This window comes from Ovis canadensis, chromosome 15 (assembly GCF_042477335.2).
Source record: "Ovis canadensis isolate MfBH-ARS-UI-01 breed Bighorn chromosome 15, ARS-UI_OviCan_v2, whole genome shotgun sequence".
Lineage (NCBI taxonomy): Eukaryota > Metazoa > Chordata > Mammalia > Artiodactyla > Bovidae > Ovis > Ovis canadensis.
The window spans coordinates 87,997,248-88,020,318 of NC_091259.1; the positions used below are offsets into that span (position 1 = coordinate 87,997,248).

The 23,071-nt window shown below is 54.0% G+C and overlaps 1 protein-coding gene across 1 annotated transcript; it reads right to left on the reverse strand.

Annotated features, from left to right (window-relative positions):
- Positions 1–743: 743 nt before the first annotated feature.
- APLNR (apelin receptor) lies at positions 744–4,567 on the reverse strand. The gene has a single exon (XM_069554204.1). The coding sequence runs from the start codon at positions 4,165–4,167 to the stop codon at positions 2,971–2,973; it is 1,197 nt and encodes a 398-aa protein (XP_069410305.1). The 5' UTR covers positions 4,168–4,567; the 3' UTR covers positions 744–2,970.
- Between the last annotated feature and the right edge of the window lie 18,504 nt (positions 4,568–23,071).

Sequence of the window (23,071 nt, forward strand, 5' to 3'; positions counted from 1 at the left end):
CAAGATGGTGACCCCCTCTGGATGAAATATGTCCCCCGGGGATCATTTCTGCTCTTTCCTCCCAAATCAGTGGCCGCCCAGAGCCCGCTCCCCCGGCTCTCTAGCTTCACGCCCTCTAGTATGGCAGAGTCTGTCCGGGTGGACAATTCCCCAACTTCCTGACCACCCTCAGAAACCGTCTGAGGGGCTTTTTGTCACCGTGACCACCTGGGATGACTCCAGGAGCTTCTGACTCCGTCGGCCTGGAGTGACCCTCTGGAATGGTTATTTACGGAACTGGGTAGGTTGACTCTGCGTGGAGGCCAGGCCTTTGAACTTCTGGTCCAGACTGAACGAGCGCTCCCGTGACTAGGGATGCGTGAGTGAGTCAGTAGCGACGGTGAAGGAACGCAGGGACAGACGAATGCATGGCCTGCAGTCCACCCTGCGGGAAGGAGGGTTGGCATGCCCCCCAGGCCTGTGCTCTGGACTCCAGTACGTGTGCCCACCTGCTCCACGCTTCCCAGGCCTGGAAGCTCAGCTGCTCCCGCCTCTCTGTTTTCTTGGTCTTCCCTGACCTCACCCCGTGACCCCAGTTTCCCATTCGACCCCTTTCTGCCCCCTTTCCTCCCACGGCTCCCCTCAGCCTACTCAGCCCCCCTCCCAACCTAACATTTGCCTCCTGGGGGTCCTTTCCTCATTCCGAGGCACCCATGTGAGAAAAAGCTTCAGACACAGTAGTTACACATACACACACACACACACACACACGGAAAGATTTATTTTTCATGAGCCGCAGTGACTAACAGGGTCAAAAAATAGCACAGACATTCCAAAGAAGGGGCGAGAAGAGCAGCGGCTGCCTCCTCCACCGTCTGTCCAAGACCACCGATGGGGCCTCAGAGGAGCCCCCTCCCCCCTTCTGGAAGCTTCCTCCAGCCTTGCCTGGATGCTCTGGGGACAGCCCTAGGCTGAGAACGTGAGTCTGTGAAGACCTTGGCTTGAGATGGAAGGAGTGAGCTGAGAGAAGCCCCTTCCGTCCATCCGGCACTCTGCCTCTGGAGCTGGCTCCATCCCAGCCAAGGTCAGCACGTCCACTGACATCAAGCTGGCTTCTTCCTGCCCCCGCGGCTCCTGTCTTGTCCTTTACGTTCCGTGTCCTCCAAGAACAAAAGCCGGAATGCACAGGCCGCGCCCTGGGTGCACAAAGCCCCCACCAGCATCTCCATCCTCCAACGGTGCAGCGGTCATGTCTGCCCCAGTGCCCATCCCCAGCCCCCCAGCCCAGCAGGAGTAGCCACAGGGCTCCCATCCTGATGGGAAGGTCAGGAAAACCCACCCAGTGCTTTTAACCCCAGGCACCGCCCCTCACCCCCACCAGGAAGAGGGCCACTGACCCTGAAAAAACAAAGGGTGATGAAGAAAATGCTTATAAATTCAAAACAAGGTTGGCAGGCGTGGGAAAGGAGTCAAGGGAACCTCTGAAGCTCTCTCCCATCTCCCTCTTGGAACCAGGGACTGCGGCAGAGGGACCCAGGGTCTAGGACTTCTTTGAGCGTTGCACGCTAGCTGCCTTGAGAAGGGATTCCCTACAGGGAGCCTGGGTGCACACTCACACTTCTCTCTTATTAATGTGCGGACCAGCCGTCAGAGCCCCCCAAACCAGTGGGGGTGGACTCATTCTAAACTGCCTCCTATGTCCCTTCTTCCCTCAAGGATATTGTGTGAAGAGCAGAGATGCGCAGAGCAGGGGCTGTTCATCCAAGGGACAAGGGCCCCAGGCGCCCAGCCCATCCTTGTCGACACACATGCACACACAAAAAGCAGGTGTCCCCCCATCAAAGGGACCCTTGGCACCCGCTCAGGCCAGCACCCAAGAAGAATGTCCTGAGGATGTCGGATGGGATGCAGAGACAGGCAGAGGTCGGCCGCTCGCAGGTCTGGAGGAGGTTGGAGAGATGAGGATTTGGGGAGGGGGCCCGAGCAGCCCTTAGACCAAATGCAGATGCCCCCTCTTTCTCCTTTTCCCTTCCCAAGTCCCCGCTCATATCATGAAACCAAGGAGCTTGCTGCTGCACCAACCCCACTGCCTTCCGGTCCCTGCGGAAAAGAGAGGATGAAGGAAAGGGGCTAAGGACGCTTGTGGAAAGCGTGTCTAGCTGGTGGGCTGCAAGAAGGGACGCCCCCTTCACGCATCGCTAGACCTCCAGGGCCTGAAACACTGCGAACTGATCCAAGTTGGAGTGAAGCTCTGGAGCTCACAGCTGCAGAGCCAGGAGCTGCAGCTTTGCTGACACCCAGCCCTTCTCAGCCAGGTCCATTCCCTCCCGAGGCCTCAGCGACAAAGAGCTTGAACCGGGTAGTGTCTGCGAACTTCACACGCCTTAACCCTTAGGGGCCTTTCAGAACAAGGAGGTAAAAAGGGAGAGAGACTGAGGGAGAAGGAGGATGAGCCATGGGGGAGGTTGTGGGAGCCAAGAGGTGAGGATTCAGAGGAGAAACTGCACTCGGTGGGGGTGGGGAGGAGAACAGAGGAGGAAAATCGGGTGGAAACTAAAAGGAAATGGCGAGGGGAGCTGGAGATCCAGGAGAAGGGCTGGGGGGAAGTGAACTTTGATGGAGCCTGGACGCACATCATTTTAGTTTCAGGGGGCGGGGAGGAGGGGGAAGCGAACTTTGATGGAACTTGGAAGCAGATCAGTTCAGTTCCTCCGTTTTATCCCCACAGAGAGACACTGAGGCTGGGAGCATTTCAGAGACGGGCAAGGTCGGTCTCACGGAGATCGGAGATCGGGGCTGGGGGCTTCCCTCTCTTACCCTCCAGAACCACAGACCTCTGAAGAAGCACTTCCCAGGGGGAAAGGAGGACAAGACTGACGTGGGGAGCAGGGAGAGGGGTCAAGTGCACCAGAGAAGGGGGGCCCCGCCCCCTCACCAGCTCCCCGCTCTTCAGAGAGCAAAGGGCCCCGGGCGGGGGGGGGGGACCCGGCCCTAGTCCACCACGAGCGTCTCCTGGCTGTAGGGGATGGACTTCTCCGGCATCGGCTCCCCGCCCTTCCCCGCGCCGCCGGGCCCGGGGCCCTGGCTCTGTCCCGACGACGCCGAGGAGGAGGAGCTGGCCGACTTGTCCCCGGCGCCGCCGCCCCGGCCGCCGCCGCTGCTGCCGCCTGCGCGCCAGGCGCCGCCGCAGCCCCGGCGGCCCCAGCAGAGCACCGAGGCGCAGGCCTGGCGGAAGCGGGGGTCGAAGAAGGCGTAGAGGAAGGGGTTGAGGCAGCTGTTGACGTAGCTGATGCAGGTGCAGTAGGGGAAGACGTTCATGAGGAAGAGGTCGAAGGCGCAGGGCCAGCGCAGCAGGCTGCCCAGCACGTAGAGGGTCTTGACCAGGTGGTAGGGCAGCCAGCAGAGCGCGAAGGTCAGCACCAGCACGGCGATGATGGCCAGCAGCCGCCGGCGCTTGCGCAGGCCCCGCGCGCGCTCCTTGCCGAAGTGGCCGGCCACCGTGCGGCCGATGCAGAAGTAGCAGGTCAGCATGACGGCGAAGGGCCCCGCGAAGCCCAGCACGGTGGACGAGACGCCCAGGCCCACATCCCAGGCCCACTCGGCGTCGGGGCTGGCCACCAGCGAGTAGTCCATGTAGCACTGCGCCTTGGTGCCGTTCTCCCCCGGCAGCGCGGCGCCGGTGGTGCGGAAGACCAGCACGGGCAGGGCGAGCAGGCCGGCCAGCGCCCACAGCCCGGCCGTGGCCACGGCGCCGCCGACCCGCGGCCGCAGCCGGGCGTTGGCCACCGGCCTCACGATGGCCAGGTAGCGGTCCAGGCTGAGGCCGGTGAGGCAGAAGACGCTGGCGTACATGTTGACGAAGATGAGATAGCTGCTGAGCTTGCAGGCGAAGGCCCCAAAGGGCCAGTCGTAGTCCCGATAGGTGTAGGTGGCCCAGAGCGGCAGGGTCACCACGAAGGTGAGGTCGGCCACCGCCAGGCTGGCGATGAAGACGTCGGCTGCCCGCCGCCGGTCCCGGCTGCTGCGGAAGATGGTCCAGAGCACCAGCCCGTTGCCCGCAGTCCCCAGGACGAAGACCACCATGTAGATGGCGGGGATGAGGGCGCCGGAGGACTGCCAATCCACGTACTCACACTCAGACTGGTTGTCCGCCCCATAGTAGCCGTCATACTCCCCACCTTCTTCCATGCTGGGGCACGCAGAGGTCAGCTGGGGGTCCCCCCCGGGGTACCGGGCTCAGCCAAGCACCCTGAGCTCTGGCTGGCAGCCTCGGGGAGGTGAGCAGGCAGGGCCAGAGGTGTCCAGCGCCTCTTGCAGCGGCGGCAGCAGCTCCCAGGACCCGGGAGGAGGAGGCCTGGCTCCTGCAGGCGTCCCTCCAGCGGCCCCAGCCTCTTCTCAGACACTTCCTCGCGCCCTCCTGAGCCTCTGTCTCCTCCTTGGCTGTTCCTCCCTCCTCCCACCTCCAGACCAGCCCCTCACTTGTGAGTCTTAGGATCCTGAAGTTACAGCCCACTTTTTTTTTCCCTTTTCTTGTCACTGGGCAAGTGGACCAAATTGACCCCTGCCGTGCTGGGCAGGATGTTATCTGTGGTTTGCAGCCTGCTCTGCGCCTGACCCAGCCTCTGTCTCTCTCTCTCACTCTCTCTCTGGATTCCTCCGGGTGTTTGCAGAACCTCTCATCAGGCCTCTGCTCCCAACCCCCCCTCCCTCGTTCTCACCCACTCCCAGCCCCTCTAAATGGGGCAAATTATGCAGGTTGAAAGCCAGCCTGAGCTGGAGCTGGGAGGGTAGGGGCCAGGAGGGTGTGAGATTTCGCAGGATGGTCTGAGCATCTGGCAAGCCCACCTGGCAAGCCAGTCTAGCCCCTCAGGTCCATCTTCCCCCCCCTCCCCTCCTGCCTCCCAGCCCCCACCCAGACCAGACTTCCCCCTACCCTCCTCTTTAACACTTCAGCCTTGAGCCTCTCCAGGAGGGTCTTTGTGCTCCACAGACCCAGTGACCGAGATGTCTATAGGACCCATCCACCAGCTGTTAGGCGACTGCAGTTTTCAGAGAGCCCAGGAAGTGTCAGAGGATGCGGGCGCAGGGTCACAGCAGAAAGAAGCCCTATGCTGAAGGATGTCTAATCCAGCCATCAGGTCTATGGAGAAACTGAGGCTGAACAAGGTAAAGGTCTTGCCCAAGGACACAGGATGAATTTTCTCTTGGTTTTGTCCCTTTGCGTTTCCTCTGCTCCTAGCATGAAGCAGTGCCTGGCATGTAGTAGGTGGTCACTAATGGTGGTTGAGTGAATGAGTAAGCGGATGGATGAATTAGGATGTGAAGGAAAAGGGGAGGCCATATATGGAAGAGTGGCTCTGTGAATTACTGTGCAGTGAGTTTTCCCTGCTCTGCATGGACCAGGAAGTTTCTATAAGACCTTGTGGGGATCAGGAAGTTAAAACTGAAGGAGGAGATGGAAAAAGAGGCAGTCGATGCCGTGGGCAGCATCCCATAGAAACTGACCTTGCCCTGTCCGTTTGCCTCTCTGGGACCTCTGGGCAGGAAGGAGGGAGCGATGCACAAGATAGGGCTGAAAACTGCCATCTATGTTGGGCAAGAGTGAGAGGGAGCAAAATCAGGAGAAGAGTCTCGGCCACATTCCAAGCACAAGGCTTACAAAATTAGAATCTGTCATCTCAAGCAAGAGTTGGTCCAAAAATCTTCTCTAGAGGTCTTCAACCAGCGACCCCCAAACTCAAATACTCACAAGGGCCAGGCTAAAAATGTGTGTGGGGAAAACAATCAGTTTGAGACAATAGGGAGAGGTAGAGACTGTGGAAACTGGAGCAAGCACACTCCATCACACAAGTGGACTTATTTACAGAAAAGAAACAGACTCACAGACTTAGAGAAGGAGCCCAAGGTTTCCAGGGGGAAAGAGTAGGGGTGAGAAATAGTTAGGGAGCTGGAGACTGACATGCACATGCTGCTCTATCTTAGCTGGATAACCAGGGACTTCCCAGAGGTTAAGAATCCACCTTCCGAAGCAGGAGACAGGTTCAATCCCTGGCCAGGTAGCTGAGATCCCACAGGCCACAGGGCACTTAAGCCCATGTCCTAGAACCACTGAACCGCGCGCTCTGGAGCCTGCGAGCCACGGCTAGAAAGAAATCGAGTGTGGCAACTGAGAGGCAGCCAAATAAATTAATAATTATTCTTTAAACTGGATAACCGGCAAAGACCTGCCGTAGAGCCCAGGGAACTCTGCTCAACGTTACGTGGCAGTCTGGGTAGGAGAGGAGTCTGGGGGAGACCGGATACATGTATGTGGGTGACTGAGTCAGTTGGCTGTGCGCCTGAAACTGTCACAGCATCGTTAATCGGCTATACCCCAAGGCCAAATAAAATGTGTCAATAAAACAAGAAAAGTGAGACAATGAAAAACGAAAATCCACTCCACCACTCCATCAAAAGGCCTCTCGAACGCCCAGTGTCTGGTTACCACCCAGAAATGGGGAACCTAGCTTGACGTCTGTATTTTTCAACCAAACTCCAGGTTCTAAATGTAATGGGAAATTCTCACGTTTGTAAATTTGGGGGACTCCACTTATAAAAATGATTCGGCAGGATAACTCAAACACGTTCCCAGGCCCCGACAAGGTGCCCTTCGAGTGGGAACTTACCCAGAATAGGAGGAAGCAGAAAAACAGGAAGGACAGGCCAGGAAGAAGAAACGTAAAATGCAAAGACAGGGAAATGAGAACAGGCACGGCCAGAGCCTCAGGGTGCCGTGGGACAGGCGGGAAGGGGGAGATAAGCAATGCCCCGGGGATCTTGGACGGCCTTTCCCTAAAGGCAACATGCCAAGGAGAGCGTGTTGGTCTCTCTCATGAAGACAGCACATTGAGCACTTACTTACAGGCATTCCTTGAAGCATTTCCTATTTTATGTCTTCCTTATCTCTTTTAATTGGCAGAACCCCTCTTGAAAGTAGATGCCTTTATTCGTCTCAGTTTACAGATAAGGACACTGAGGTACAGGGATGTGATGTGATTTGGCCAAGGTCAAGTCAGATTTTGAACCAAGTCCATGAACTAAACCACTAGGTTCCCAGGGGAAAAACTCCAACCCTATTTTTTGTTTGTTTGTTTTTTAGTCAAATACTTTCTGGCCACGCCCGGCAGCGTGCAGGACGTTAGTTCCCCAATTAGGGATCGAACGCATGTACCCCGCACTGGGAGCGCAGAGAGAGACCACTGGCCCAGCAGGGAGGTCCCTCCACCTCCTCATATTGAGGCAGCTGTCCTCTGCTGAGCATCATAAAAAGATAGGATGGTACTAGGGTATCCAAGATTTACTTTAAAACAACCTCTCTTTGGTGAAATTAAAAATAGATTGACAAATAGCTTTGAGATCCTCCCAGCTCTTGATTGAGCTAGGCATGAGCCCCTGCCTGGCAGCAGACGGTGCATGCAAAAACCACTCTGCCACCTGCCTTCCCCACAGAGGATCCCCCTTGTCAGACGCCAGGTGGGAAGTTAGCGAGACCAGCCCCTGGAAGGGTTGCCATCTGCAGCGTGGAGGTCCGGGCATCCCAGAGGATCCATCTGGGGCTTCCTCGATCTCACAAGACACAGAGTAGGAATCGCCTGGCGTCTGCTTGTCTAACGAAGACGGTACGGGAGGACTTCCCTGGTGGCCCAGGGGTTAAGACCCTGAGCTGCCAACGCAGAGGGTAGGGGTTTGATCCCCAGTCAGGGAACTAGATCCCACATGCTGTGTGGCTCAGCCAAAAGATTAAAAAAGAAAAGGACAGGCACCCCTCATTTCACTGCGATATTTAAATAATCGGCAAGGTCTTAGCCTACAGCACAGTGAACTCTGGTCAGTGTTATGGGGCAGCCTGGACGGGAGGGGAGTCTGGGAGAGAGGGGATACATGTATATGTGTGGCTGAGTTCCTTTGCTGCCTACCAACCAGGAAAAAAAGATAACAAAAAGATAATGGAGAGTACAAAATAAACTTACAGGGACTGAATGAGCAAAAAATAAGAAGAAGAAAGCCATTTAAAAGAAGAAGAATGTACAGGCAGCATAACGGCTGTCATTATAACCTGACAGCAAGCTTGGGTGGAAATGGTTAGCTTTCAGCCACGTCATTGGAAAGGACCCTGATGCTGGGAAAGACTGAAGGCAGGAGGAGAAGGGGACGACAGAGGCTGAGATGGCTGTACGGCATCACTGACTCGATGGACATGACTTTGAGTAAACTCCGGGAGTTGGTGATGGACAGGGAGGCCTGGCGTGCTGCAGTCCCTGGGGCCACAAAGAGAGGGACACGACTGAGCGATTGAACAAGACATCATCAATGATGACCTTGACCTGTCAAAAAGGACCTAAGGGCTCTATAGGGACCAGTTCAGGTCAGGTCACAAGAGATGGCCCTGTTATGAATAAAAATGGACCTTCCAGGATAAAGGCCAAAATCAAGACTCCCAGTGAATCCAGAGCTTCTCTGTTTCTCTCAGAAAGATGTGCTCTTTGCAGTTAGGAGCACAGAAGGAGGGGAGCGACTGAGTCAGAGTGTCCCAAATCAGCCAGCTGCTCTTGGCTGCTCCCACTTGAATCCCGAGGCAGACAGGAGCTTGAGACCCTGAGGGAGAGGATACTCATCCATCTCTTTAATCCTCTGGCTTCCAGGCTCTCTGACTCAGAGAAACAGTTAATCTCACCAGAGAAACCAGACTCACTGAAATGGGAGGCACTAGGGAGCTAGGCCTGGGACGGGGCTATTGACTGGGGCCAGAGGGGATGGAATGCTGATAAGATCTGGCCCCCGTTCCCCACCCCCACCCCGGCCAAGAACCAGCTGGAACCAGATGGTCTGAGCGCCCCCAAAATGGCCTGCACGGAGCAGCCAGCCCGACTCCTCTCCCAGGCTGACACCCAAGGCGCCTGGTCACCCAGGGTAGAGGATGAATGTTGGGTCAACGGGACCAGGCGCAGGAGGCTGACCTTACGCGCCCCGAGGGCTCAGAAATCAGCCCTCTCCGGAACGAACTTATGGTTGCCACAGGGAAAGGGATAGTCAGGGAGTGTGGGATAACAGGTATACCCTACTGTGTTTAAGATGGATAGTCAACCAGATCTGCCGCACGTCACAGGGAACTCTGCTCCATGTTATGTGGCAGCCTGGATGGGAGGAGGGTTTGGGGGAGAGTGGATATGTGTATATGCATGGACGAGCCCCTTCCCCATCCCCCTGAAACTGTCATAACAGAGTTAATCAGTTATGCCCTAACACAAAATTAAAGGGTTCTTTTTTAATATAATAAAAAGTGTTTTTTATTTTTTAAAAAAAGGAAGAAAAAGAAGTCAGCCCTCCCCAGGCAGAGGGTACCTGGGCAGAACCTGCTTTTCGTTTCTGTCCCCTTCAGCTTGGCACTGGTGTGTCTGCTGAGTTAGAGCTGAGGGAACATGTGCTCAGGGAAAGATCGGGCCGTCACCTCAGGGCGGCTCTGCTGAACTAACAAGGGGACCTTTTTGCTGAGTCGACCAGAAGCGTCCACCCTGAGCCATCTGGCAGTCCAGCAGCAAGGCTGGAGCCTTGGCCCGTGTTCCCCTGGACTGGCCGGCCCTAGAGAGGCCGGGCGGGTTTCCCGGGGGCCTTCTCCCTCTCCTGGGTGATTTCTTCGGAGTATTGTGATGAGCCTGGCAGGCCGGCGCCCCGGACCTGCTGCCGGTTCCTTTGAGGAGCGCCCAGACCGCTGGGGGTGGGGAGTTTCTGAGTCAGGGAGTCCACTGCCCTCACCCACCCCACCCTCAGGGTTGTGGTCCCAGGCCCAGAAAGCAGAGACTGGCTCGGCCCAGGCTGTGTGCTGCTGTGTGTGGCCATGTATGGCTGTGTGTGGCTGTGTGTGGCCGTGTGTGGTTGTGTATGGCCATGTGTGGCTGTGTGTGGCTGTGTATGGCTGTGTGTGGTTGTATGTGGCCGTGTTTGGTTTTGTGTGGCCGTGTGTGGCTGTGTGTGGTTATGTGTGGCCATGTGTGGTTGTGTGTGACTGTGTGTGGCCGTGTGTGTCCGTATGTGGCTGTGTGTGGTTGTGTGTGGCTGTGTGTGTCCGTGTGTGTCCATGTGTGATTGTGCGTGGCCATGTGTGTTTGTCTATGGCTATGTGTGGTTGTGTGTGGCTGTGTGTGGCTGCATATGATTGTGTGTGGCCGTGTGTGGCTGTGTGTGATTGTGTGTGGCCGTGTGTGGCTGTGTGTGATTGTGTGGCCGTGTGTGGCTGTGTGTGATTGTGTGTGGCCGTGTGTGGCTGTGTGTGATTGTGTGTGGCCATGTGTGGCTGTGTGTGATTGTGTGTGGCCGTGTGTGGCTGTGTGTGATTGTGTGTGGCCGTGTGTGGCTGTGTGTGATTGTGTGTGGCCGTGTGTGGCTGTGTGTGATTGTGTGTGGCCGTGTGTGGCTGTGTGTGATTGTGTGTGGCCGTGTGTGGCTGTGTGTGATTGTGTGTGGCCGTGTGTGGCTGTGTGTGATTGTGTGTGGCCGTGTGTGGCTGTGTGTGATTGTGTGTGGCCGTGTGTGGCTGTGTGTGATTGTGTGTGGCCATGTGTGGCCATGTGTGGTTGTGTGTGGCCGTGTGTGGCGGTGTGTGTCTGTGTGTGATTGTGTGTGGCCGTGTGTGGCTGTGTGTGATTGTGTGTGGCCGTGTGTGGCTGTGTGTGATTGTGTGTGGCCGTGTGTGGCGGTGTGTGTCTGTGTGTGATTGTGTGTGGCCGTGTGTGGCTGTGTGTGGCTGTGTGTGATTGTGTGTGGCCGTGTGTGGCTGTGTGTGATTGTGTGTGGCCGTGTGTGGCGGTGTGTGTCTGTGTGTGATTGTGTGTGGCCGTGTGTGGCGGTGTGTGTCTGTGTGTGATTGTGTGTGGCCATATGTGGCCGTGTGTGGCCGTGTGTGGCTGTGTTTGGCCGTGTGTGGTTGTGTTTGGTTGTGTGTGTCCATGTGTGGTTGTGTGTGGCCGTGTGTGGCCATGCACGCTCGCCAGCAAGCACGCTCACGCAGGGCAGCTATGAGCAGACAGGAGCTGGGTGTGCCCAGGGTACGCATGTGTGTTGGGCTGAGGGCTCTGTGAGGATAGGAAGGGGTGCCTCTCTCTGAGAGCCGGGACAAGGGCATAGCAGAGCCTCGCCCAGCCCAGCCCCAGGCAAGGACCTCAGGGTGGACACCTGCCTGCCTCCCTGCCCTGCGGGCTCTCACTCCTCCCCACCGCCCGCAGCAGCCCCCTGGTGCCACAGCTCTGCTTTGCACTCCAGCGTCGGGACCCACCCAGGGCTGTGGGGCCCTTTGCCCCCTTCCCTCGGGCAACAGCTGCTCCCCTCGCAGCTGGATGCAGCCTCTGAGCAGGGGCGGGCGGGGGGGGAGTGGGGTGCCCATCTTGGCTTATCTGACCACAGCAAACGGCCAGCTGCCTCTGGTCAGTGAGGCAGACCCCCATCTTCAGGGGCCCTACCTCCCCAGCCATTTGGTGCTCTTTCAAAGCCCCAAGCCGGATCACGGGACTCTTGGATGTCCTGGGATCTCGGGATAGCAAATGCGGGAAAACCCACTGGCCTGGGGGCCGACAAACATGAGCTCCTTCATATTCCAAGATGACCAATATCATCTTGATCACGGATTCATTCATTTAATAAGCAGATACTTCTTGAGCAGCGCTATAGTGTGAACAATTCAGACCGTATCCCCGATCCCCTGAACATTCCTTCTAGAGGCAGGAAACAGGCAAAATAAATGAGCCGTCAGTAAATGCAGCGAACTCAGAAACTTACGGACGATGACAGAGGAGACACAGGGAAAGGGGCCGGTTTTTCACAAGGCAGACCACTGAAGCTTGGGTCGCCAACGTTCTAGCCAAAACCTGAATGACTGGCTTGCTGTGTGACCCTAGACAAGGCTCCCCCTCTCTGAGCCTCAGTTTCCCTGTCGGTCCATGAGGATGCTGAACCAGCAGGAACTAGCTTTCTGCGACTCTAGGGATTGTGGCAGTGGCTCCCAGAGGTGATTGGAGAAGTGGATTTCCTGTTAAAAAAAAATAATAATAAGTTAAAAGAAGGAAGAAAACTGACTCTCTGGGTGGAGAAGCCAGTGAAGGGCAGTGCCGTCTTCCCCGTCATGGAACCAAACCCCATCCAACGGGCTGCTTGTTAGACTGTGAGTAAGAGGGGTCTGAAAGCCTCTCCTTGTCTGCACACCTGCCTCTCTCGCCTCTTTACCCGTCACTACCTCCTTTCCCCCATTACTAAGCACAGCACCCTGCACTTGTTCAGTCGCTAAGTCATGTATGACTCTTTGTGACCCCATGGACTACAGCACTCCAGGCTTCCCTGTCCGTCACTGTCTCCCTGAGTTTGCTCAAATTCATGTCCATTGAGCAGGTGATGCCATCCAACCATCTCAGCCTCTGTCTCCCCCTCTCCTCCTGCCCTCAATCTTTCCCTAATTTCCTGAAAAGACGTGGCCTCAGGGTCTTTTCCAGTGAGTCAGCCCTTCGCATCAGGTGGCCACAGTATTGGAAGTTCAGCTTCAGCCTCAGTCCTTCCAGTGAATATTCTGGACTGATTTCCTTTAGGACGGACTGGTTCTTGCAGTCCACCCTAGACTTAATGGATCACTAATAAATATGCATTACTACGAACAAAGCTAGTGGAGGTGATGGAATTCCAGTTGAGCTGTTTCAAATCCTGAAAGATGATGCTGTGAAAGTGCTGCACTCCATAGGCCAGCAAATTTGGAAACCAGCAGTGCCCACAGGACTGGAAAAGGTCAGTTTTCATTCCAATCCCAAAGAAAGGCAATGACAAAGAATGCTCAAACTACCACACAATTGCACTCAACTCACACGCTAGTAAAGTAATGCTCAAAATTCTCCAAGCCAGGCTTCAGCAGTATGTGAACCGTGAACTTCCAGATGTTCAAGCTGGTTTTAGAAAAGGCAGAGGAACCAGAGATCAAATTTCCAACATCCGCTGGATCATGGAAAAGGCAAGAGAGTTCCAGAAAAACATCTATTTCTGCTTTATTGACTATGCCAAAGCCTTTGACTGTGTGGATCACAAGAAACTGTGGAAAATTCTGAAAGAGATGGGAATACCAGACCACCTGACCTGCCTCTTGAGAAACCTATATGCAGGTCAGGAAGCAACAGTTAGAACTGGACATGGAACAACAGACTGGTTCCAAATAGGAAAAGGAGTACATTAAGGCTGTATATTGTCACCCTGCTTATTTAACTTCTATGCAGAGTACATCATGAGAAACGCTGGACTGGAAGAAACACAAGCTGGAATCAAGATTGCCAGGAGAAATATCAATAACCTCAGATATGCAGATGACACCACCCTTAGGGCAGAAAGTGAAGAGGAACTAAAAGCCTCCTGATGAAAGTGAAAGAGGAGAGTGAAAAAGTTGGCTTAAAGCTCAACATTCAGAAACGAAGATCATGGCATCTGGTCCCATCACTTCATGGGAAATAGAGGGGGAAACAGTGGAAACAGTGTCAGACTTTATTTTTGGGGCCTCCAAAATCACTGCAGATGGTGACTGCAGCCATGAAATTAAAAGACGCTTATCATTGGAAGAAAAGTTATGACCAACCTAGATAGCATATTGAAAAGCAGAGACGTTACTTTGCCAACAAAGATCCGTCTAGTCAAGGCTATGGTTTTTCCTGTGGTCATGTATGGATGTCAGACCTGGACTGTGAAGAAAGCTGAGCGCTGAAGAATTGATGCCTTTGAACTGTGGTGTTGGAGAAGACTCTTGAGAGTCCCTTGGACTGCAAGGAGATCCAACCAGTCCATTCTGAAGGAGATCAGCTCTGGGATTTCTTTGGAAGAAATGATGCTAAAGCTGACGCTCCAGTACTTTGGCCACCTCACGCGAACAGTTGACTCATTGGAAAAGACTCTGATGCTGGGAGGGATTGGGGTCAGGAGGAGAAGGGGACGACAGAGGATGAGATGGCTGGATGGCATCACCGACACAATGGACGTGAGTCTGAGTGAACTCTGGGAGTTGGTGATGGACAGGGAGGCCTGGCGTGCTGCGATTCATGGGGTCACAAAGAGTCGGACCTGGCTGAGCAACTGAAATGAACTGAACTGAGTAAATATGCAGGGATGATTGGGCTGCAGCCGGAAGGAGCACCATCTATACCTTCAGAGGCACTCAGGGCTTTCCTTAAGACCACCTGGATGGAGGGTGAGTTTCCCATGACTTCGAAGAGAAAAGACTCCTAAAGGCCATTGATTCCCAAGCTGAGGTCAGGGGCCCTATGAGGCCAGTAATGGGGAGAGGAAGTCTCCGGGCCCAGCATCAGCGTTTCATAAAACCCTGTGCCCCACCGCCCCTTGAAGGAGGTCACCCTCTCTGCCTGCTGGGCTTGGATCTCACACCTCGACATGCTGGCTCTGGTGACTCCATGCCGCTCAGGATGCCCTGGTGAACAAAAGCTGGGAAGACGCATCCATCATTATTTAACAAATGGAGTGGGCTGGATAAACAGGCTCCTCCAAAGTGATAACTCGTTCCTGAGGGGAGACGAGGAAAATGGGCAGAATGGCCTTTGCTGGTGAGGAGCTTGCAGCCGCTAATCTGTTGTGCACACTTGACTTTGCCCAGGAGGAAAGTGAGGAGGCCGGAGGAGGGAAAGGGAACACCTCCAGGCGTCCCCACGGGACACCCCCCATCCCTTGCGCCCCTCGGCCTCCCCCTCCCATCCCTGTCGGTCTTCCTCGGAGCAGACACCCCTCTGTGAGGCTGGGAGGGGAAAGGGACTCCAGCAGGAGACAGCAAGACAGGAAACAGCAAAGCCGGGAAAGAAGGCAGGAAGGGGCGGCCGGGCCGGACTCCACTCACGCCTGCGCCGTCAGCCTGCAGGAGAGCCGCCCGGTGTGGCCACAGATATTCACAGTGACTCTAAACCAGCAGAGGTGCTGGGCCGGCGCTGACGATGGGAGGATGTGTGGCCCGGCCGTCCAGGGGAGAGACCAGCGCAGAGATGGGAGCCTCGCGCCCCCAACGAGGAAGTCAAGGCTTCCCCCACCCGGGCCACAGCCCGAGCCAGCCCTGCCCGTCCAGGCTGCCTGCAGTCCGTCCCCCCGCCCCAGGCAGAGTCTCAGAACTGCTGAGAGAGCCGTCAGCCTGCCACCCTGCCTCAGTCCCCCGGTCTAAGCCGAGGGTCCACATCCTCCGTCTGTTACACAGAAGCCACACGCTCCTCACGTGAGGGAGAGCAATCCTCCTCACATTGTACTTTATACCCGCAGCTCAACCTCATTCGCCCTGGCCACGTTGAAAGCGACTGCTGTGAGTAGGTAATGTGCAGAAACTTTCTCCACGGCACCCCAGTCCGAGGGCCGTCATTCAGCAGCTTCTTGAATACCTCTGCTGACCAGACACTCACTGCTGCCCTGGAAGGCCATTCCAGTCCCATCTGGAGCACCCCTGCTCCATCCACAGGGTTCCTTCAACAGAGCAGAGTGGTTCAGAGCCCAGAGCTGCCGCTCACTCGTCGTGTCGCATTGCCACTGGGTGAGCCGCCCAATCATCTCAAGCCTCAGTTTTCCCGTCTGTACAATGGGAGTTGTTGTAGCACCTACCTTACAGGGTTGGTATGAGGCTCAGCAACAGAGTAGCGATCAGGTACTTGGAGACGATGCCAGGGAGGCGGAGAGCCGTGGGCAGAAGTACAGAGATAGGAAAGGAAGGGCAGCAAATGTCCTGGGCTAAAGACAGATAAGGCTGGGAAAGCCAGCCACCATGTGCTGCCATCACGGAGACAGCGAGGAGTCCCCTGGCAGCCCAGTGGATAGGACACTCAGTGCACTCACTGCCCGGGGCCTGGGTTTAGTCCCTGCTCAGGGAACTAAGATCCCAAAAGTCAAGGCGCATGGCCAAATAAAGTAAAATAAGAAAGAGACGCTGAAGAGCTGGACCTGCCGTGTCCGGTGCGATACCCACTCGCCGTAGTCACGGTCAAGCACTCGAAGGGTGGCCAGGGTGAGTGGGGGTAAGTTGCAGGATAAAATACAATGCGAGAGGGACTTCCCTGTGGTCCAGAGGCTAAGGCTCTGCCCATCCACTGCAGGGCACACGGGTTCAGTCCCCAGCCAGGGAACAAAGGTCCCAAACGCCAAGTAGTGCTGCCGATGAATAAATAAAATGCAATGCAAGATATCACACTAGTAAGCTTTCGTATTGATTGCACATCAACTGATGTCTCGGACACACTGAGGCAAATAAAGTACGCGTTAAAATGCATTTCACTTGTTTCTTCACTTTTTTAGTGTGACTGCTGGGAAAAGGAAAACTACACGTGTGGTTCCTATTCTATTCCTGGGGGGAGAGCGCTGAGCTAAAAGGATCAGATCCAAGCTTCAGAATGTTTGCTCTGGAAACTTTCCGGGCGGTCCAGTGGTTAAGTCTTCACCCCAGTGCAGGGGTCCTGGGTTCAATCCCTGCTCGGGGAACTAAGATCCCATAAGCCACACAGCACAGCCAAAAATAATAACAAATGAATAAAAATACATAATTTTTAAAAGATGAAGGCATCTTTGAGGGGTGTCGGAATAGAGATGCTTGTTAGGAAACAGAGGCAGTTGTCTGAACCCAGGCTTGGCCTACAGAGAGGACTCAGGGATTTTTTGGCCACAGGTGAATTTGAGAGGGAAGTGACTTCTCTTCTCCTTAAGCTCCACATAAATACAACCACTAGTAGTAAGTAAAATTTATCACACCAAAGCTATTAGGTAAAGTTTGTCAGGCACTGTAAACACGTGTGTAAATGCTCTTCCCCATGTAATTTCACAAAATTTTAAAAAATTCATTAAAAAAGAATGTGTGCTGAAGAGTTGATGCTTTTGAACTGTGGTGCTGGAAAAGACTCTTGAGAATCCCTTGGACAGCAGGAAGATCAAACCAGTCAATCCAAAAGGAAATCAACCCTGAATATTCATTGCCAGGACTGATGCTGAAGCTGAAACTCCAATACTTTGGCCACTTGATGCAAAGAGCTGACTCTTGGGAGACCCTGATGCTGGGAAAGATTGAAGGCAGGAGAAGGGGACGACAGAGGGTGAGATGGTTGGACGGCATCACTGACTCAATGGACATGAGTTTGAGTAAGCTCTGGGAGTTGGTGATGGACAGGGAGGCCTGGCGTGCTGCAGGCCAGGGGGTGGCAAAGAGCCAGACACGACTGGGCGACTGAACTGAACTGAACTGATAGAGTCTGTGAAGCTCTGCTTTTTGGAACAATCTATAAAGTCATATTGTTTTCCCTTGTTCTTTTTTAATGACACTTTCTTAGTTTCTCGAGCCAGGAGAGGTAGCTGATCTGCCTGCCCACGGCTTCGGGAGCCGCCAGTGGGATAGTCAGCTGCTGGGTGTGAGCACAGACGGGTCCTGGATGACTTTCCCATCAGCTCCAGGGGCACCACGGGTATCCAAGGGCTGCGATCTTTGCCAGGAAGGCACGAGGCGGGTGCTCGATCTTTGCCAGGAAGGCACGAGGCGGGTGCTCCAGCGCCTCCCACCTTTGTGACGGCTGGGGCCCAGGGGAGGGTGGGAGATGGAAGTGAGCACCGGAGACCATGCAGAGCCGCACAGAAGTGCAGAGCAACCTCCTGGGGAATTGACTGCTTGGGCCTGGCGGGCAGCGGCAATGCCCCGACGGTTGTGCCATGCTGCCCTCTAGTGGACACGAGCTGGAGCTCAGTCTCCTCCTCTCAGCCCCACTGCCTTCTGGCCCTGCTGCTCCGCAAAGACTCCACCAGCTGAACCCCTAAGAGGGCTCAGGCAAGGCAGACCTGTCCTTCCTCTAGGTTCCCAAGGCATCTTGGAATTGCCAACGCCAGAATCTTCCAGCTCTGGGGCTGTACTAAGAATCCTTAGCAAAGAGGTGCGTGCAGGCTCAGTGGCTAAGTCCTGTCGGACTCTTTGCAACCCCACCGACTGTAGCCCATCAGGCTCCTCTGTCCACGGGATTCTCCAGGCAAGAACACTGGAGTGGCTTGCCAATTCCTCCTCCAGGGGGATCTTTCTGACCCAGGGATCGAACGCATGCCTCCTTTGTCTCCTGCATTGGCAGGCGGGTCCTTTACCCCTGTGCCACCTGGAAAGCCCAGCAAAGAGAACTCACAGTCAAACCAGCTGATGATTCTGGGGATGACCATGTCTTAGAGCTCAGCTCAGGCCTCCAGTCTCCTGGAGAGTCAAGTGCTAGGCCCCGACACGCAGCTCAGAGTTTTGAGCTATGCATTCTCTCCTGAAATGTGGTTATATTGCACTGCAATTATCCAATATCATTTTCTGACCCTCATATAGGAAAGGAAATGTTCTTATCATTTTCTCTCTGGAAGATGCCTGCATAAAACCCAGACACATTGAATCATCCTCGGTATTTTTCATGACTCTTCAACAAGCATGTCTTTCTCTAAAGATACACATGAAAAGGAAAAGCATAACTCTGTCTCGTTAAAGAAAATTATGGACTAGAAAGAGACTAAGGAATCTTAGTTTAAATAAACTGACACTTGAAAGGTTGAAGGGTTGTCCTGAGGCGAGTCTCATGGCTGGGCACCTAGCACCACCTTGTGGCTGCTCACAGAACAGCAAGCCCAGCCTCCACTCTGCCTACATGACCCATCATCCACCCTTTAGGGGAACATAACTGAGAACTGATCAGGATCTTTGATTTTCATCAAATTTGTACTGAAACCTCTCCTATCACACCCACTAATTTGTAGCATGAAAAAACAGGCAGAAACACAATCGATTGCCCAAACAAGAAGTGTGAATCTAGAAACATTCTTTACCCATAACCCCTCTAGCTTACCTGGTAAAGAATCTGCCTGCAATGCAGGAGACCCCAGTTCGATTTCTGGGTTGGGAGGATCCTCTGGAGAAGGGATAGGCTACCCACTCCAGCATTCTTGGGCTTCCCTTGTGGCTCAGCTGGTAAAGAATCCGCCTGAAATGCAGGAGACCCCGGTTTGATCCCTGGGTTGGGGAGATCCCCTGGAAAAGGGAAAGGTTACCCACTCCAGTATTCTGGCCTGGAGAATTCCATGGACTGTATAGTCCGTGGGTTCACAAAGAGTCGGACACAACTGAGTGACTTTCACTTCACTTTTCATAACCTCTCTTAGCTATTCGAGTCTTAGCCACATAGAGATTTAATTAATGACATCTCAACAGGTATGCATGCCTTTTCTCTTTTCCTCTTTCTCTCTCTAGAAATACCTTTCGCTGTTTCTCAGGCCCCAGCCACTCAGATAAGAAGTGATCTCCAGCACAGACAGGTATGGGACAAAGTTACTTGGTGGCTGAGCCAGGCTGCAGTGCTGGGCTCTCGTGACTCACTCGGCAAAGGCTTCCTGGGTTTCTCCTCCGTGGGAGATGCTACGCTAAGTTCACTTGTAAGTCAGAACACTGTCGAGGCCTCTACCTTCAGGAGACTGGGAGCCTGGGGACGCATAGTCTTTGGAAGCGGGAGTCTGGTGTCTCCCTTTTCCTGGCAAAGCTATAAAGCTATCCCTCTGCATTTCACCCAAAGCTCTGTCCCTAGGATTTGATATGGCATCAATGCACAGAGAGGCCGAGCTTTCAGAAAAGACAGAAAGAAAGAAATGAAGGAAGGAAAATGGAGGGATGAAAAGAGAGAAAGAGAGAAAGGAAGGAAGGAAGAAAAAAGACCAAGAGCCTTGCGGGGGAGACAGACTGCTACTAACCAATGATATAAAAAAGCAAACCTCCAAATGTGGAAGCCAATCTGGCTATTATTTCCATAGCCAGAGTTTTAGATCCTGACTCCTAGAGGCTTTAAGTACTGAAAAGATTATGACCTCCTCCACAATCATTTTTTAAAGATTTTTTGACATGGACCATTTTTAAAATTTTTATTGAATTTGTTACTTGGGCTTCCCAGCTGTCACAATGGTAAAGAATCCACCTGCTAATGCAGGAGACGCAAGAGATGTGGGTTCAATCCTTGGGTCAGGAATGTGCCCTGGAGTAGGAAATGGCAACCCAGTCCAGTACTCTTGCCTGCAACATTCCATGGAGGAGCCTGGTGGGCTACAGTCCGTGGGGCTGCAAAGAGTCGGACATGACTGAAGTGACTTAGCACCCAAGCAACAGCTCTTAAATGTGGCCTGGACCTACTGACTTTCTTCTATAGTCCGTGGGGCTGCAAAGAGTCGGACATGACTGAAGTGACTTAGCACCCAAACAACAGCTCTTAAACATGGCCTGGACCTGCTGCCTTGCTTTTCTAGTCCTGGGGCTGCAAAGAGTTGGACGTGGCTGAGCACGCACACAGTATTGCTTCTGTCGTATGTTTGGTTTTATGGCCGAGAGGCGTGTGAGATCTTAGCTCCTCAACCAGGGACCGAACCCGCACCCCTTGCACTGGAAGATGAAGTCCTCGCCACTGGAGCACCAGGGACATCCCCATAAACAGCACAGAATAAAAGCAAACAGAAACGAAAGATAAGTGCAGGGGAATTCCCTGGTGGTCCAGGGGCTGAGTCCGGGCTTTCACTGCTGAGGGTACACGTTTAGCCTCTGGTTGAGGAACTAAGATCCTGCAAGTCTGTAGCACAGTCAAAACAGAGCAAACAAACAGAAGCCAGATAAGGATAGTGAGATTTCAGAAAGGCTTGTCTCTCCCATGATGACGTCTCTGAAATCACCATCTTTCGAAAAATCAGGAGTGACCGTGTTTCACTAACACCCGAAATACAAAATCGATACTCAGTCTGCCTCTTGGGGAATCCAGGACCGGAGATATATACATATATATATATATATATATACATATATATATATATATATAACAGGAATTAAGAAAGGCTTCCCTGAGCAAAGAGTAATGTTTCTGGGAGCGTCAAGGTGAGAAGGCAGATAGGAGAGAAGGCTGGCCGGCACGGGGCAGAGCACGTGCAAAGGTCCTGTGGCAGCCTGGAGCTTCAGCGCGCTGAAGCCAGAAGTCAGCAGGTGAGACTGGAACAGAAGACACTGGGGTGCTTGTCCCACGAGGCGGCCGGGAGCCAGGCCACACGCGGTTTTGTGGGCCACCTGGAGGCGTTTCATCTTTGTCCTCCAAGCCGTGGAAAGCTGTCAAAGGGCTGAAGTTAGCAGGGCGCATGACAAGATCCAGCGGGTGTTACAGAAAAGCGGCTTGGGTTGTATGCGGGAAATGGATACGAAGGAGTTCAATTAAGAGAAGCCTGTCCCCAGAGAAGATGAGAGGAGCCTTGATTAAGGGGGTCCAAGTGGAGAGAGAGAAGCGAGTAGATTGCGGAGATATTTGGGGTCAGAAGCAGGTCTAAGGACAAGGGAGCTGTCAGGGCGCCTCTCAGGTTTCTCGCTTGCTGGAACTAAATGAATAGGAGGGTCATTCGCGGAGATGGGGTGTGGCTGGAAGTGGCAAGAGAACCCCGGGGTCTCTTTTCTCCGTCTTCCTCCAGTGATTGCGTCGAGGCCCCGTATGCATCACTTCAGACCCCCTCGGGCTCCTCTCCCTTCGGCTGCTGCTCTGCGAGGGCTCTGAAGGGGCTGCAGGCACCGCCGGCTAGACGGACGGACGGACGGACTGACCGCCGGCGCAGACCACGCCTCTCCCCGCCCTCGCTGCGGCCGCCCGTGGATATGGCTGCTGCCTGGCGTCCTCGAATTCAGAGCCAAAAAACAAAAGGGTGAGCACCCCTGGGGACCGACTGTTGACCGCTGGGAGACGGAAGCCCGTGGAAAAATTCTTCTGGCATTCTCTCCCAAAGGGCTGGTCCGCGCAGGAAGTTTATATAACTCAGAGTAGTCTTCCTACAAGTGGGCTGATTCATACTATGCATCGTCTTCTCAACAGTCCCTTCTTCCTGCCTCACGGTTCTTATCACTTACTTCTACCCCTTATTAGAATGCACTAGAATAAGTGATACTTCTTACTTCTGTCTTATTACGTGTTTCTATCTTCTATCTGGGATTTTATTCCCTAATAAAATAAGAGCGCAGAATTCGCCTGCCTCAGATCTTTCTCCTAAGGGACCCCGCTCGAGGCGGTAATATAACCCCACAAATTGTAACTGGGGACACGGCTGCAAGGCAAAAGGTGCAGCGCCCAGCCTCCACCACAGTCCACTGCCTAGCTGCGGCCTCTGACGGGCCCGCAGGACAGTAGACGTGATGTGCTTTTTCTGGGTCACATCTTTCTTTCTTTCTTTTTTATTTTTATTGGAGTATAGTTGCTTTACAAAGTAGTTTTATTTTCTGTGGTACAGGAAAGTCAGTGAGCCGGTCGTAAGCACATATCCCCGGTTCTTGGCTGCCCTCCCTTTTAGGGCCCCGCATAGCGCTGAGTAGGGGGGCGGGGCGTGCTATAGGGCAGGCTCTCATCAGTCATCTGTTTTATTTATAGTAGTATACATGTGGACTTCCCTGGTGCTCAGAGGGTAAAGACTCTGCTTGCAATGCGGGAGACCCAGGTTCAATCCCTGGGTCGGGAGGATCCCCTGGAGAAGGAAACGGCAACCCGTGCCAGTATTCTTGCCTGGAGAATCCCCAGGACAGAGGAGCCTGGTGGGCTACAGTCCATAGGGTCACAAAGACATGACTGAAGTGACTTAGCAAGCAAACAATCTCTCTTAAACGTGGGCTGGACCTACTGACTTGCTTCTAAAAAACGGAGGATAGTAAAAGTGATGGGTTGTCATCGCCAAGATTAGATTACAAAGACTGGCTTCCACCTTGGCTGTCCTTTCCGCAAGTCACTTGCTCTGAGGGATGCCCGCCATGGTGCAAGCTGCCCTATAGATAGACGCACGTGGCAAGGGCCCAAGGAGACCTCTGACCAACAGTCGATGGGAGCCTGCCACCCTCCGTCCAGCATCCTGAGAAAAAACGGCTCCTGCCAATAACCACATGGAGGAGACTGAAAGCAGCCTCTACGGTCTTGCTGGCGCTTTCGGGTGATGACTCAGCTCCGGGCACGGTCTTCACGGCAGCTTTGTGAGACTCCTACCAGGACACACCTAGCTGTGCAAGAGGCAGGCTCCT